General features: G+C 38.6%; 1 protein-coding gene across 1 annotated transcript; it reads right to left on the bottom strand.

The window, feature by feature from the left end:
- Positions 1-362: 362 nt before the first annotated feature.
- Positions 363-12,292, bottom strand: slc34a2a (solute carrier family 34 member 2a). Its single transcript, XM_085408613.1, has 13 exons — positions 12,114-12,292; positions 11,166-11,229; positions 10,965-11,075; positions 9,695-9,823; positions 9,291-9,434; positions 9,071-9,182; positions 4,772-4,964; positions 4,302-4,397; positions 4,093-4,213; positions 3,138-3,305; positions 2,933-3,049; positions 2,473-2,597; positions 363-926 (listed from the first exon to the last, which is right to left on the bottom strand). The coding sequence occupies exons 1-13, from the start codon at positions 12,135-12,137 to the stop codon at positions 363-365; spliced, it is 1,968 nt and encodes a 655-aa protein (XP_085264739.1). The 5' UTR covers positions 12,138-12,292.
- Between the last annotated feature and the right edge of the window lie 2,682 nt (positions 12,293-14,974).

The raw sequence follows: 14,974 nt of genomic DNA, 5'->3' as shown, positions 1-14,974 counted from the left end.
AAGGGGTGAGAGTTGGGGTCTTCTTCGAGAAGTTGGCAAAGTGGTGACAAATAACTTGTACTTACAGAGAATTGTTTGAAATGAAGAATTGAAAAAAGGCGTTTTAATAACATTGTACAACTATCAGCACAACCTAAATGAGTTTATGTATAATTTCGATCATGTGTGGATTAGAGAAAATTCAAAATACATTCAAACTTGCACCCAGTTCTTGCTTTTTAAAGTCCTGTAAGTTGGCTTAATTCCCCCCTGGAAAAACAACAGTTAAAGAAATCATTAGAACTCCAACATCACAGTTACGTTCATGGCCATGACGAGTGCATGTAAACTTCTGACCACAACTGCACTTAAAATATCAAATCTCAAAGCGTGGTCATTTTCAGGATATTTAACTCTATTTTCATCCCATCTTCCGCTTCATTCTCTACACTCATTGCATGATTGTCATATACTGCTGTGTGTGTTGTCTTGTTATTTTCCAATTGTTCTGCTCTGTCTTCTTGGTCGTCGGATGCAGCTTGGCAGCATTTGCAGCAGCAACAGCATTTTGCGATTAAAACCCCAACTGCTTTGTCGCAGGGAGCCAGGGAGTGTGCCCATAGTGGGAGGAAGTCCCAGGATCGCAGGACTGCAGGCAGCCACCCAGGTTTCCGCTTTTGTAGTATGTTGATCACAATGATTATGATCAACATGATGAGTAGAGGAACACCCACGCCCACCAGTACCTTCCAGCCAGCCAGCGACAGGGCGAAAATGAGAAGCGGTAAAACGAAGAAGCAGCAGATGATGTAGACTACAGCAAACCAGCGGTACTTGCCCGTGATGTTGCCCAGACCTTTAGCCAACCGGATAGGGACGCGGGTAAATGGAATGGGATACCACAGAATGATGCCAGAGATGTTGAACAGGAAGTGCACGAGGGCAATCTGAATTGTTAACAAACAACAAGCATCAGTGTAAGTGCAAAGAGGTAGCTTGCTACAAATTCAGAGTAAAAAATGTAATCTTTTACAGGTTGATAATTTCCTGATAAGTTTCTTTTTTATTGAAAATAAATGATTTGGCACGAGATGTCAGAGCCACAAAGATACTGGTCACTTTATTAGGTACACCTTGCTTGGACTTCAATTCTTCCTGACATGGATTCAACAAGATTCAGAGATTTTGGTCTATATTGACGAAAGCATCGTACAACCTCTGCAGATAGGTCAGCTCCACATCCATGATATGAATTTCTCATTCTGCCACATCCTAAAGGTGCTCTATTTGATTGATATCGGGTAACTGAGGAGGCTGGGATGAGTACAGTGAACTCATTGTCACGTTCAAGAAACCAGTTTGACATAGTTTGAGCTTTATGACATGGTGTGTTATCCTGCTGGATGCAGCCAGCAGAAGATGCTCAGTTGGTACTAGGGGGTCAAAATGTGCCAAATATCTCCCACCCCATTTCAACACTACGACCAGCCTTACTCTTTGATGTAAAGCACAATGGAGCCATGTATGTTGTTTACAGCTAATTCTGTCCCAACCATCTGAATGTCGCAGATGGTTGGGACAGTTTCCTGTCCGCTAAGAACAGGAAACTGTAATCTCAGTTTCCTGTTCTTAGCGGACAGGAGGGGCATCTGGTGTGGTCCTCTGCTGCTGTAGCCAATCTGCTTCAAGGTTCGATGTGGTGTGCATTGAGAGTCGTTAATTGGTGGTTATTTAAATTGTACCTATCAGCTTGAAGCAGTATGGCTATTCTCCTCTGACCTATTTTTTATGTAGTTGTTGGGAAAATCCCAGTAGTTTCTCAAATATGCAGACCAGCTCATCTGGCACCAACAAGTCGAGATTACTGAAATCACCCATAATTGAAATGAGCTCATTTTGTTAATCAATTATAAGATTTCTCAGTTTTAACATTTGTTATCTTATCTATGCTTGGAGTTGTGAATAAAATACTGGCTCATGTGATTTGAAAGTCTTTTAGTTTTCATTTTGTTCAAATTTAAAGAACGGCCTTTTCTGGATAGTATTAACAAGTAGTTGATAAGGTGTACCTAATGAAGTGTCCAGTAAGTTTATATTTCCAACAGCTGTTTCCACAACGATTTGTCCCAAATTTTCATGGAGGCACCCAATTTCTCCCTCAAACCACAAATTTAAAGTTCAGCTAAATGTCACAGTTGAATAAAAATTAAATTAGTTGGATAAAATATTATTATTATTAGGGTAAAATTAGTCATTTGGATTTTTGCAGACCTTAATATGTAGGTAACCATAGGAAATATGTTAAATAGCAAATATGACATAATTTCTCATGAGAAGATGTACCTGCAATGATATTTAAATTATTATAAATTAAGAAAATGATTTTTTAGTACAGTATAAAACCTTAGAAAGGCTTGTAGTGGTTCTAAATACAATTACTGACACATTTAATGTTAACCAGGACAGGAGAGTGTTTTTGTGGGAATGACTGACCTGTAGAGCGTCAGCCAGAGTTTCTCCGGGACTAGCCATGGCTGCCAGAATGGCTGTGGTGGTTGTGCCGATATTTGAACCAAGACACAGTGGGTACGCTCTCTCTATACTGATGACACCAATGCCTATTGAATTAAAAACGACATGGTTGGAATACATATTTTCACCATGTGTCTGACAACCATCACTATCTGCTTCACCATGATATTACAGTCATTAGATTTAGGTCCTGGTCATTATGGATAAACAAAAATATCAAGAAAAGAACAATACTCCTTTCAGACAGATTCTGTCCTTTACTGCCTAAAAAGTCACATAAAGAAGACAAACAAGATATAGAAATCTTTAGAAAAAAATATTCAGAAGGAAACAAATATTTTCAATCGTGCATCAATGCTGTTTTTAATAATAAATACATGGAGGTGATAGAAGTAATGGATGAATGCATAATTAACCTCACCAACTAGTGGCGTAATGGCAGAAGTGAACACTGAGCTGCTCTGCACGATGAAGGTCATTCCAGCACCGACTAAAATGGCGATGTAGCCCGTGACCCAACCGAAGGGAAATGGGAAATCTGTGCAGATACAAGAACATTCATGTATTATTCTACACATCACATCCAGTTTTTTTTTACAGAATTTATAGAGTGCAGTGATGCTCACTGGTGTTGAGGACTTTCTTGATGACAACAGCCACCTGTCCCTTCAGCATAGAGTTGAGCAGCTTGACTATGAGGATCAGGCAGGAGCAGAGCACGAGCAGAGAGAGAGCCAGCAGAATCAGACCCACCGCCATATCAGACAGATTCACATCCACAAAGAGGTGTGTACCTGGCAACACACAGAAACACGCACATAATTACAAGAAAGAAATACACAATGTGGACAAAACTACTGGCCTACATGTCTTAACATGTCTTTGAATTCAAGTGTTTCATTCAGCCTCATTGCCACAGGAGTGTAAAAATGTTTATAGGTCTACCATTATAAACATTTGTAAAAGAATGGGCCCACTGAATTTGAGTAAGGTACTGCAATGCAATGCAACAAGTCAGTTTGTAACATTTTTTTTTCCCACGATCAAGTCGAAGTAGTTTTGTTGCAAAGTGGAAGCATTCAGGAAACACAGCAACTCAGCCTTAAAGAGGTAGACCTGATAAACTGAGTGCTGAGGAGCGTGGTGCATAAAAGTCACCGGTGCTCTACTGATGCAATAACTGAACAGCTCATTACCTCTGGCATTAACATCAGCACAAAAACTGTGTGCTGGAAGCTTCATGGCATGAGTCTCCAAGCTGAAGCAGCTCCTGTAGGTATAATGTGTAGGTGTCCCACTACTTTTGTTCATATAATGTTGTAGTAACTTTTGTATGCAATTTACTGATAGACTCACAGTGCTATTAGTAAATTGCACTATTATTATGATGACATCTGATGTATATCTAATGTATATATATGTATATGAGATGCTTAATCTGGGCAGACTACTGTCCCACAAGGACAATGAAAAGTACACAGTTCAATCCAAATGTCTCTACAAGGAGACTGTCTATCATATTGTGATGGAAACATTATTCCTTTATTTACATAATTAAATTAAAGTAAATAGTGGTCTTACATTTCTTTATATTGTATGTCTGAGAAATGTTCTTTAGCGTGAAGGTATAATTGCCATCAACCCAGCACAGAGAAGGAGAGGTACAGTTCTCTGGACCAGGAACTGTGACATTCATTAAGGTCTGAAACAGGGTGGAAAACATATATTCAGCATTTAATTCTTAGTTCTTTGGAGTATATTTGGATATATTTGACATGCTTTGGTCTTACTGTGTTGGTGAAGGTTTGGCACCATCTCTTTATGAGGCTCTTGTTTTTAGCTTCTGGATCGTCGGTGGCAATCCCACTAATCACAGATGCATCCAGCTGAGTCAGAAGGAAAAAGGGAGGAGGAAATAAACTGTGAACTATAAACCATGAGAGATAACAGTCTTATATATGAGCATCTTATCTGTCTGATAATGTTAAGAGTGTGAAAAAAAGCAATAGACTACAGACATTCATGTCAGCATTCATCTTTCAGGAAATGAATCGTGCTACTTAATACTTTGTGTTCTCAATGTCATTTTAGATAGAGGTGAAATTCTGCTGTTATATATAGATGTTATGCATGGCCACTCTTACTGTATCATCCAGGCCTGTCAAGCATGTTTTTTCACCTTATTGATGACCAAAAACTGAATAAGGCAGCTGCATGTTTGTTTGTTATTTGGAAAATTAAGATAATAATGACATCTTACCTCTATGATTGATTCAGTGAGGGGGTCAGTGATCACATTTAACAGATCTGGGGCCTCTCCACTCTGGATTTCGAATGAATCAGTGATGAGCTTGGTGACCACAAACAAGTAACCACTGGCTACCTCCAGAGGCAGCAGCACCAACACTGAGAGCCAGTTAAAGAAGTCGTGCACTGTGGCCCCTGCGAAAGCTCTAAGTGTATAATGAAACACAAAAGCAAGACAACAATGACCTTTGATCTTTTTGATGAAAGCGTGATATCACTGCTTTCCAGGTAAAGAATTCTAGGAAATGTGTACCATTTATCTTTTCTCTGAACCTGAGAGTCATAAAATAAAAATTAATTAACTATTTTGCTTGTTGATTTATTTATTTTTTATTAAATATTACATGGTTAATTTTGTATTTATTTTATTTCCCGGAGGCCTAAGAATCTCAGGTTGAAAAGAAGGCTGTTTGTCAGTTACATAGTAGCAGGTTATTGGAGTTCAAAGAGCTTCAGAGGTAAGATAATAATACAGATAATAAGAGAGTAATAAAACAGACCGATTAATATTCATTTACAGCTAAGTAAACAAGTCAAGAAAAGAACAAAACATCATAAAATGAAATAAAATTCACAGGATTAGTTATCTAAAATTGAATGCAGATAACAGTATCCATAAAAATACAATAAAGTAATTCTGGCGGAAATATGTATAACTTCACAGTAAGTTCATCACACTTTTAATTTATCTATGTTCATCTTTTTAGGACAGATCATCACATCTTGCAAAAGTTTTGCGAGATCTCGCAAAACAAACTCGGGATCTCGCAAAAGTTTTGCGAGATCTCGCAAAACTTTTAGCCGCATTCTTCGGACGCCGGCTCGAAGCCGACGGGGAGGTCGAGGCACGATGTGCCGGGAAAGCGGTGTTCCTCCCGGCTGTAGTGGGTCTCGACCTCCCGTTAGCTCGAAGCTAACGGGAAGAATGCGGCTAAAACTTTTGCGAGATCTCGCAAAAGTTTTGCGAGATCCCGAGTTTGTTTTGCGAGATCTCGCAAAACTTTTGCGAGATCCCGAGATAGTTTTGCGAGATCTCGCAAAAGTCTGTCTTAATTTTTTTTTCTCCCATGTCCCCTGCGGGGCTCCGTAAAAAATAAACAAAACCGCTCAATTACTTTTAGAAATATTAGGAGCATTGATCTATCAGCTCTTTCCCATGGCATTAACAACTTACCTACCATTGATGCCTCAGCTTCCATAGACTATAACACTATAACAATGAACTTATCAACCTCTTAGATACCTTGGCTCCCCAAAAAACTCGGACTGTTTCTTTCTGATACTCATCTGAACTTCGCCAACTTAAAGCTACTGGACGCTGCCTGGAACGTCTATCCAGGAAAACAGGACTTACTATTCACAAAGACATGTATCTCAGTCATATACAACACTATAAAGAAGCTATTCATCATGCTAAATCTGCTTACTACACCTCTGTTATTGAATCCGCTGAAGGAAACACTCGCACTTTGTTTTCTACATTGCATAATATTGTTAAACCCCAGATACCTTTGCCATACATACACACTCTGCCACAGTTTGCAACAAATTTATGGACTTTTTTTACACCAAGATTGAGACTATTCATCAGCAATTGCCCTCGTCCTGTGAAATGGTCAATTGTTCTATCTGCATTTTTTGTCCTTCTCAGCTGTCATCCTCTCTATCCAATTTTGAACTTCCCACAATAACTCAGCTATCTTCCATAATTACTAACTTAAAGTCATCATCATGTAAACTTGATCCACTGCCAACAAATCTTGTTAAACTCTCATTCCCGTCTCTTGCCCCACTGATTGCTAATATCGCACACTCCTCTCTTATATCTGGTTCTGTTCCTTCTTCTCTTAAAACTGCAATAATAACTCCAATACTGAAAAAGAATGGTTCAGATCTCTCCAATCTAAAAAATTTCAGGCCAAGTTCAAATCTCCCTTTCCTAGCAAAAATTCTTGAAAAGATAGTGGCTGCACAGGTTCATCATCATCTCATTGGAAATAACTTGTATGAACAGTTTCAGTCCGGCTTCCGTTCATGTCACAGTACAGAAACAGCCCTAGTAAAAATCACCAATGATCTTTTGCTTGTAGCTGATTCTGGACTTATATCCATTCTCATTCTCCTTGACCTTACAGCAGCTTTTGTCCCACCGCATCCTCCTTCACAGATTAGCATCTATTGGCATCAATGGTACAGTACTCACCTGGTTTACTTCTTATCTCTCTGGCCGCTCACAGTTTGTTCAATTACAGTTCAGTATCTACTCCAGTTAATTCCGGTGTACCCCAAGGCTCTGTCCTGGGTCCTTTACTTTTTTATCATCTATCTCCTACCCCTAGGTAATATTTTTAGGAAGCATAACATCCAGTTTCACTGCTACGCAGATGACACCCAGCTCTACCTATCCTCCAAACCCACAGCTACTCTCCCACCCACATCCATTTCTGACGGTTTAAGTGAAATCAAGGTCTGGTTTACTCACAACTTTCTTAAACTTAATGGCAATAAAACAGAATTTTAATAGGCACCAGATCAAAACAGTTCCAACCAGTCTTTCGTTATCCATTGATAACTCTGTTGTCACACCCTCCCCTCGGGTTAAGAGTCTTGGTGTCATCCTCGATAGCACTCTGTCCTTCACAGCACATATAAATAATATCAGTACCGCCATACTTGTCAATGCTCTTGTCACATCTTGTCTGGATTACTGTAATTCTCTTCTCTATGGTTTACCTCATAAATCCCTCCATAAACTGCAGTTGGTTCAAAATACAGCTGCTCGTATTATTTCCAGAACTAGATCCACTGAACATATAACACCTGTTCTTAAACAGCTCTATTGGCTTCCAATTCACCTCCGTGTCAATTTCAAGATCCTGCTTCTCACTTTCAAAGCGCTTCATAACTTTGCTCCTCCATATCTATCCGATCTTCTCCATACATACTCACCCCTCCGTACACTCCGCTCTTCTTCAGCTTCCCTTCTGTCAGTTCCACCTGCTCGCCTGACTACCATTAGACTCAGAGCCTTTAGTTGTTCTGCCCCGAGACTTTGGAATGCACTTCCACTTGCTCTCCAGACCACACACTGTCTCACCACTTTTCAATCACGTCTCAAGACTCATCTATTTAGAATTGCATACACCTGATCTGTCTGAGTCCATTTTTACCTTGCCCAGTTTTTATATTTGCCTTTATACTTTTATGACTGTTTATGTCTAAATTTTATCTACCATGTTTGCTATATATACATTTTTCTTATCTTTTTTTATGGTATTGTTTACGTGTTACTGTAAGGTGACCTTGAGGGTCTGAAAGGTGCCTATATATAAAATTTATTATTATTATTATTATTATTATTATTACATGTATTTATCATTGGCATGAATGCCATGGTAATTTTTGGCTTTAATGACTTCATTGAACTGTTCTTCTTTCAGGGTGGAATGATTGTACAGAATACATTTTACTGACTTTAAATGTTAAAAAAATAATAAAAGCAAGAATTTTTTGATCATGAGAGACTACGGCTGATAATTTCTCTTTGCCAGCAAAGAAGAAGAACTGTAGAGTTCTGGAGGAAGTCCCAAACTGTTACCCGGGATGAGAAGACATTGCTTAAGATATTCTGGAAAAAGCCTGCCATGAACTAGAAACTTCTGAAATACCACATAACGGTCAGTGAAGTGAGTATTATGTCGCCATGGACTGAGACCTTCAACACCACCCCCATATGGTGAAGCAAAGGAGAAGCTAAAGGTCCTACACATTCTCTAACTTCATCTCAAAGCAACAGCTAGATGGTTGAAACTTGGAAACAGTTTGGACGTTCACACATCAAAACTAGTTTTGGAGTGGATAAAGTATATATTTGATCCTGCGTATATAGTTTTGACCATGTGTAGATTACAGAAAATTCAAATTTATGCACTCAATCCTTTTTTTAAGTCAGTAAAGATTTATTCTGTACAATAAGTTCACTCTGGAAAAAGAGCAGTTAAAAGAAAACATGGAAATCCCCGAATAACCATACATCGATGCCCATGATGAGTGCATGTAAACGTCTGAACAGAGCTATAATTCATCAGGGTGTTCCTCTAGATACCGTGGGAGAATGCCCACAAGATTCGCAAGGTATATATTTCTGTATATTACTACAATATAATGAAGAACACACACATATTTTCTCCTGGGTTACTTTTTTCTGTTTAGCAGAAGGAAAGGAAGCTTCCATGATGCACAAATTCATTACCTCCGAAAAGTGTTGCGTTCACCAGCCTGCGTCATGGCGACTAGAGTGTTTGTGACCGAGGTGCCGATGTTGGTGCCCATGATGATAGGAACGGCTACCTGAACTGTTAACACTGTGGAGACACAAAGACCTCCTTCAATATCATCCTCACTCATGATGAGTTTTCTATGCATGGATGTGTCTCTGTATGTGCTGGTAGAGGGGAGAAGTTCATACTCACAACCAGACGAGACCATGCTGACAACTATGGAGGAGGAAGTGGATGAGCTCTGGACCAGCAGGGTGACCAGAACACCAATGACTAAACCAGCCAGAGGGTTGGACAAAATTTCGTTGTCCTGAAAGATGTCACCTGCCGTTTTACCTGGACCAGGTGAAAAGTAGAGAGTGAACATTTTCACATTCATACCATATTTTATTTTTGAATATAAAAATATTATATATTATGCTTGGGATTGGTGATCGGGTACATTTTAAACAGTAGTAGAACTGAGTACTGCTAAAGGTGACTTGCACAGTGTCTTAAAAACAAGATGTCTGCTGTGGTAAAAGGACTATAGCTTGCAAGTTTATTGCTCAATATTACATTAACTCACAGCTTCTGATAAGTTTAAGAGTGAGTACCTCCCACAAGCTGGAAAGCTGAGCTCAGGATGTCAAGAGAACAGACGAACATATAGAGGAAACCTAAAAGCAGAATCAGCTTCCCCACTGATATCAGCACTCTGAGGACCTTCCCTTTGGTATCCAGAGCTGAAACAAAGAGAAAGAGACAAAGCAAAATATACAAGATCAACATGTCTGAAATAACTGACTGAAAAAAAGCACTATTACACAAAAATACACCTTACTCCCCCCCCCCCCCCCCCCCCCCCCTTCTTCTTCTTTATTGTAAACTCTATAGTCCAGTGGCGCTGGATTCAAAGAGGAGGGTAACAACTAAGTGAATATAGTAATTCATGTATATTTTTTAGTGCTGTCAGCGTTAATCTCGTGGGGCTGCACGGCGTTAATGCGTTAACGACCTAACCACGCTAACACATTGACGCCGTGCAGCCCCACGCAGTAACTCGCTAACGGAGATTTGCCACGTTAATGCGGTTATGGCGTTAACATCATTTTAACAAGACTAGCGCTGACAGCACTAATAATTTTATATACTAGTAGTATTATGTTCTATAATTTTAGAGTTCATCTTAACCTCTATTGCAGTCAAAGCAAATTTACCTAATTTATCTTATCTGAACAGGACGTTTGTTCACTGCTATCACTAACACTACCATTTATTACTGGTACACTGTTCAAGTAATCAGATCAATGTTTGAACTTCTTAAAATGAGGTAATGATGATCCAGAAGCAAACTAGAGTTTGTATTAATGTTTTAAAACATGAAAACCTTTTATGTCTTATTCTTTTAGTTTTATACAGATCAACACTTAAAGCTGTTTTTAAATAAATATTTACAAAATCATCAAACTTACAGACAAACTCGAAATATGAAACAAGTGTTTGCAAAAGCATTTACACCTTTAATAGGACACACTGAATATTAACACACTGAAAATTAATATGGTGTACATGAGGAAAAACTCCTAAACACATAAACTTATTGGGGGGGGGGGGGGGGGGGGGGTTCACTTTGTTTAAAAATCAAATATAAAAGCTTCTCAGTGACTATTTTAATTATCACTGTAACAAACAGTAACTCTTTAGCTGCAGGACTTTGTGTTTTACTGCAGCTCTTTATGGTGTGATGTACAGGTAATGTTCTTAATCACTAGGCCTGATTTGTAAATGCAATAGTTATTAACAATGTGCTCATCTTATCAGGACTGTCTTATCACAGTCCTTGATGAAACATTGCTTGTACTATTAGAAACAACGAGTCTACACCTGACCACGGGACACCCGCGTCCTTCAGTTCTGGCAGGTCCCATGGATCTGTCTCCTCCGGCTCATCCACGATCAGAGCCGCAGTGGAATGTGCAGGGCTCGCTTTGATTTCTATAAACATGAGAAAAAAGACCATTTTTGTCCTGCTGCACACACACATGTAATTCTGATTAAATCAATCAGTAGCTTTTCCTTACACACCTTTACTTTTATATCCATTTTTCTCATCGTTGTCTTCCTTACATTTGTTTTTTGTAGCCATTTGCTGAAAAAAAATCAGATTCATTTTCACTCATTTAGCTTTAGTCATTCTCAAACTATTCTTTAGCATAAATAATACTTAAATTATATCAACGCTATTGTAATATTTAGATAACACAAAGAAAAAACTCCATATTATACATAAACTGTAAAGTAGCTTGCTGTTATCCCTAAATGCAGCAAGCTTTTACACAGAATGATGCATTGCTATGTAAAATTTCCTCTATTTTTGCTGCAATTTGTTAGAGTGATGATTGCCGTTAACTAACAATGCAGCAAACTAAGCATAGATACAGAAAACCTCATTCAGCTGTATCGGCTCCTCGCTTTTAAACTAATTTTCTCTAGCAGGTATTGGCTTCAGGAATAACACACACACACACATATCTTGTCTCATGCCATGTATTGATACATGTATTGATCTTTGTGTCACATTTGTCTAAGCTGTGCCCTGTTTTCTATCATTACTTGTTCATAAGAGGATTACTGCACAGCTAATATTGAACGTCAGTTTTAGTTTTCACATGCTGGGCTTCAGTGGACCACATCCAATCATTTTCAGACTTAATTTCAGTGTTTTCTGTTCTGAATTCCAGCTCAGTAACAATAAACGTGTTTTTTTTCCACATGAATTAAGAGCCACATGCATACACAGCAGTATGTATGTTAAAACATATTTTAAGAATTTATAAATAAATATAATTTAAAAATCTCCACACATCCTCGTGTTACCATACAAATGTTGCAGTTCATGAACTCTTGACCCATACTGATTCTCCCAATCCATCATATAATTTTATTAACTTAAATACTCCAGTTTTGCATTCAGTTTTCAGTTAACAGCAGCAAAAATAATTAGAAGATTGACTGAGACATGTCTGTCCTCACCTGTGGCGGGTGTAGTGTGTCCATCCTTCCCGTGCACTTTTTACTTCAGCCTCCGGTTTAAAAATGCTGCCTTTGTGCAGATAAAAAAATGTGATGTGCAGTGTTCACATCACTGGGAACACTTCCGTCACGATGATAAGATAAACACACCTTCCAAACTTTGATTATTCTTACCTGACTCGGCTTTAATCTTTTTGTCAGTGGTGTTGCAATCCAACTCACATTGTACCTGATAAGTCTCAGGCTGGTGGCGTCAGCTTTCAACTGCACCTCCACACCTGCTGCTAAACTTACCCTACCGATGTACTTTGTACATTTTGCACGCAAAACTCATAATCAGTTCTGTTTGCGTGTCCCGTTTGGAAATATGATCATCCATTTAAAACATGAACTCTTAAAGCAAAAACTCTGTGCTTAATTTAGCTGTTAAAAAAAATAATTCTTCGTTGCATGTCTCATGCACAGCTCTCAGAGTGAGGATATCTCCAGCTGGTGGACCCTGAGATTAACATGGGAAAGAGGTGACAGACACAATGGATGCCCTGACAAAGATTTATTTATACCACACAGGGCAGTGGGGTGTGATCATTGACTGTATTGGGGATGGGGTGGGTCTATAATGTCATACAAGTCCAACTTGAGTGTATTTTTGGAGCATTTTTGGATAGAAATTATTGATTTTCCTAATCCAGCTACCCATTGGTCAATATTTCAAACTGCCAGTGAATTAAGTTTAGCTCCATAAAACTCTTCATAACAAACAAAAAAAGTCAATCTGCGCCAGAGTGATGCACTGAATCTCCATGGTAGCTGCGCCAGCATGGGAACCCAGAATCCACTGCTCTAGTGCACAACAAGCCCCTGTGGGACATTTCCATGTATCCTTCCCATCTGACCAAATGCTCTGTTGCTAATTTATTAGGTTCAGCTTGTCAATGTGGATGTACATGAAATAAATATGAACTCATAATTTTCCATTTTAAAGAAGTGCTAATTTGATTTTTTTGAAGCACTTTCAACAAATACTGAACACCTTAACTTTCATAAAGGAATTCTGTGTAAGAGGACTGCTTTAGTAGACATAATTGATTTTAGATAGATTAACCAAGCAAATGTGTAACTGGTTTTTTTTTTGTTTTGTTTTTTTGCTTCTTTTTTTTTTTTGGGGGGGGGGGGGGGGGGGGTGAAATGGGGGTAGTTAATATGAATCCAAAAAACAAACCAAAGTGCCACAGTTAACTCAGCAAGTAATTTGTACCTATACCACAGCTTAGAGCTACTTGGGTGGCCCAGTTATGTAACAGTGTGGTTAGCTCAAGTAACTCTGCAGTGACCTAATGAAACCGTTGCCAGTATTGATTGTCCCAGAAGCCACGCTGTGCCCCTCTGCAACCCAGTGCACTGAGGTGCCCGTCTGGTTGTCCCAAAAGCCCACAAATTACAACTCCCCAGCTACAGTTCTAATTGGCTGATTATGCCTTAGCATTCCAGTTTGGCCTTACCCCTAAACAGGAGCACCTCCATCGCACACCAACACAGTTAAGGCACATATACCCTTTAGCCTTGCATCTCCTGCCATGCAGTAAAACCAAATGGAAGATAACTAAGGTGACAAAGGATACAACTGACATTGTCTTTTAGTTTTCTTTTACTTTTATTGATTGTGGTCTCTCTTCTGCTGTACTTATTTTGAACATGCTTAGGATAAAAAGATTCACAGGCTTGATCTTCTCCTTAATAGAAGCATTAAAAGACCTTTGATGCATATATGTGCCTCTACATGGCATGTCCTTCTGAAAACCAAGTAAACAATTATGTTTTAGTTGAACTTCTTTTGTGATGTCCTGCCTATTTGGAGATGAAAGAGGCCACCCAAACACATGAGATATCATTGGAAAAGCCAGGATGTTCTCTTTTGAACACAACGGGGCTTATTATGGTAGCTCAAATATGTCCAAAGACATAGAACAAAAACAATTGTCCATTAAAGAGGACATAAATTAATAGGCTGGTTCTCAGGAGGATGTGAGGCAAAGTCTTTTTCAGTTTACAAGTGCAACAGCATCATCTAGGCACTATACCATGATATTACAGCACTGCACAATTTGGCTCTTGTCACCCATTTGTGGCCCTGTATATTATTTTTAATGAAAATCAAGTTGCCATTAATGGTTCCTAAACTGATACATCACTAACGAAGTACAGAAAAATTAGTTGTGCAACTCTGGAAAGTATTTTGCTGTCTGTAAAGTCTAAATAATCAGCACAACATGGACAAAATTATAGTAAAATGTAATGTGTTATTCAATTGAAATATTACGTAGCATGCATAATGTATATTATAAAAGTTGCAGTATTGTAAAATGTAATATGATGAGACATATATGATTATGTGACAAACTGTGCAAACATCTTGAGTCACCCCTCATTTTGCTTTCTAGCAGCCAGACTTTCCTGTCATGTTTTTAAAATGTTCTTGAGAAATGCTTCTTCAGTTTTATCAAGGTCTTTTAAAAGACAATGGCTGCTTTTTTGTTTATATTAAATCAAAGTACTTGCACCTGGCTATTTTCACAGGAATGCTTTTTGTTTCTTAAGTCACTTAATACTGACCTATGAATGATTTGTTCATGAAAAGGCTGTGCAATTTAAGAGATGGAACAGTGTTGTGTCTACACATAACAGACAACTTAGCAAAGAACCCTTTTTAAATTGTATCTTCAGCTACTTTATTACTAGTAGTCTGATTACTACTTTATTACTAGTAATCAGACTACTAGTAATAAAGTAGAGTCATAGAGTCTTTAGCCGTCTTTAACCGACTCTATGACAAATGTCCAAGATTACACTATTTGACAGGC

The sequence above is a fragment of the Rhamphochromis longiceps genome, linkage group LG6 (assembly GCF_057381845.1).
Source record: "Rhamphochromis longiceps isolate RC_006_pf linkage group LG6, R_longiceps_female_GT1.1, whole genome shotgun sequence".
NCBI classification, from domain to species: Eukaryota; Metazoa; Chordata; class Actinopteri; order Cichliformes; family Cichlidae; genus Rhamphochromis; species Rhamphochromis longiceps.
The sequence above is the reverse complement of the archived record's forward strand: the minus strand, read 5'-3'. Positions and strand labels throughout refer to the sequence as shown.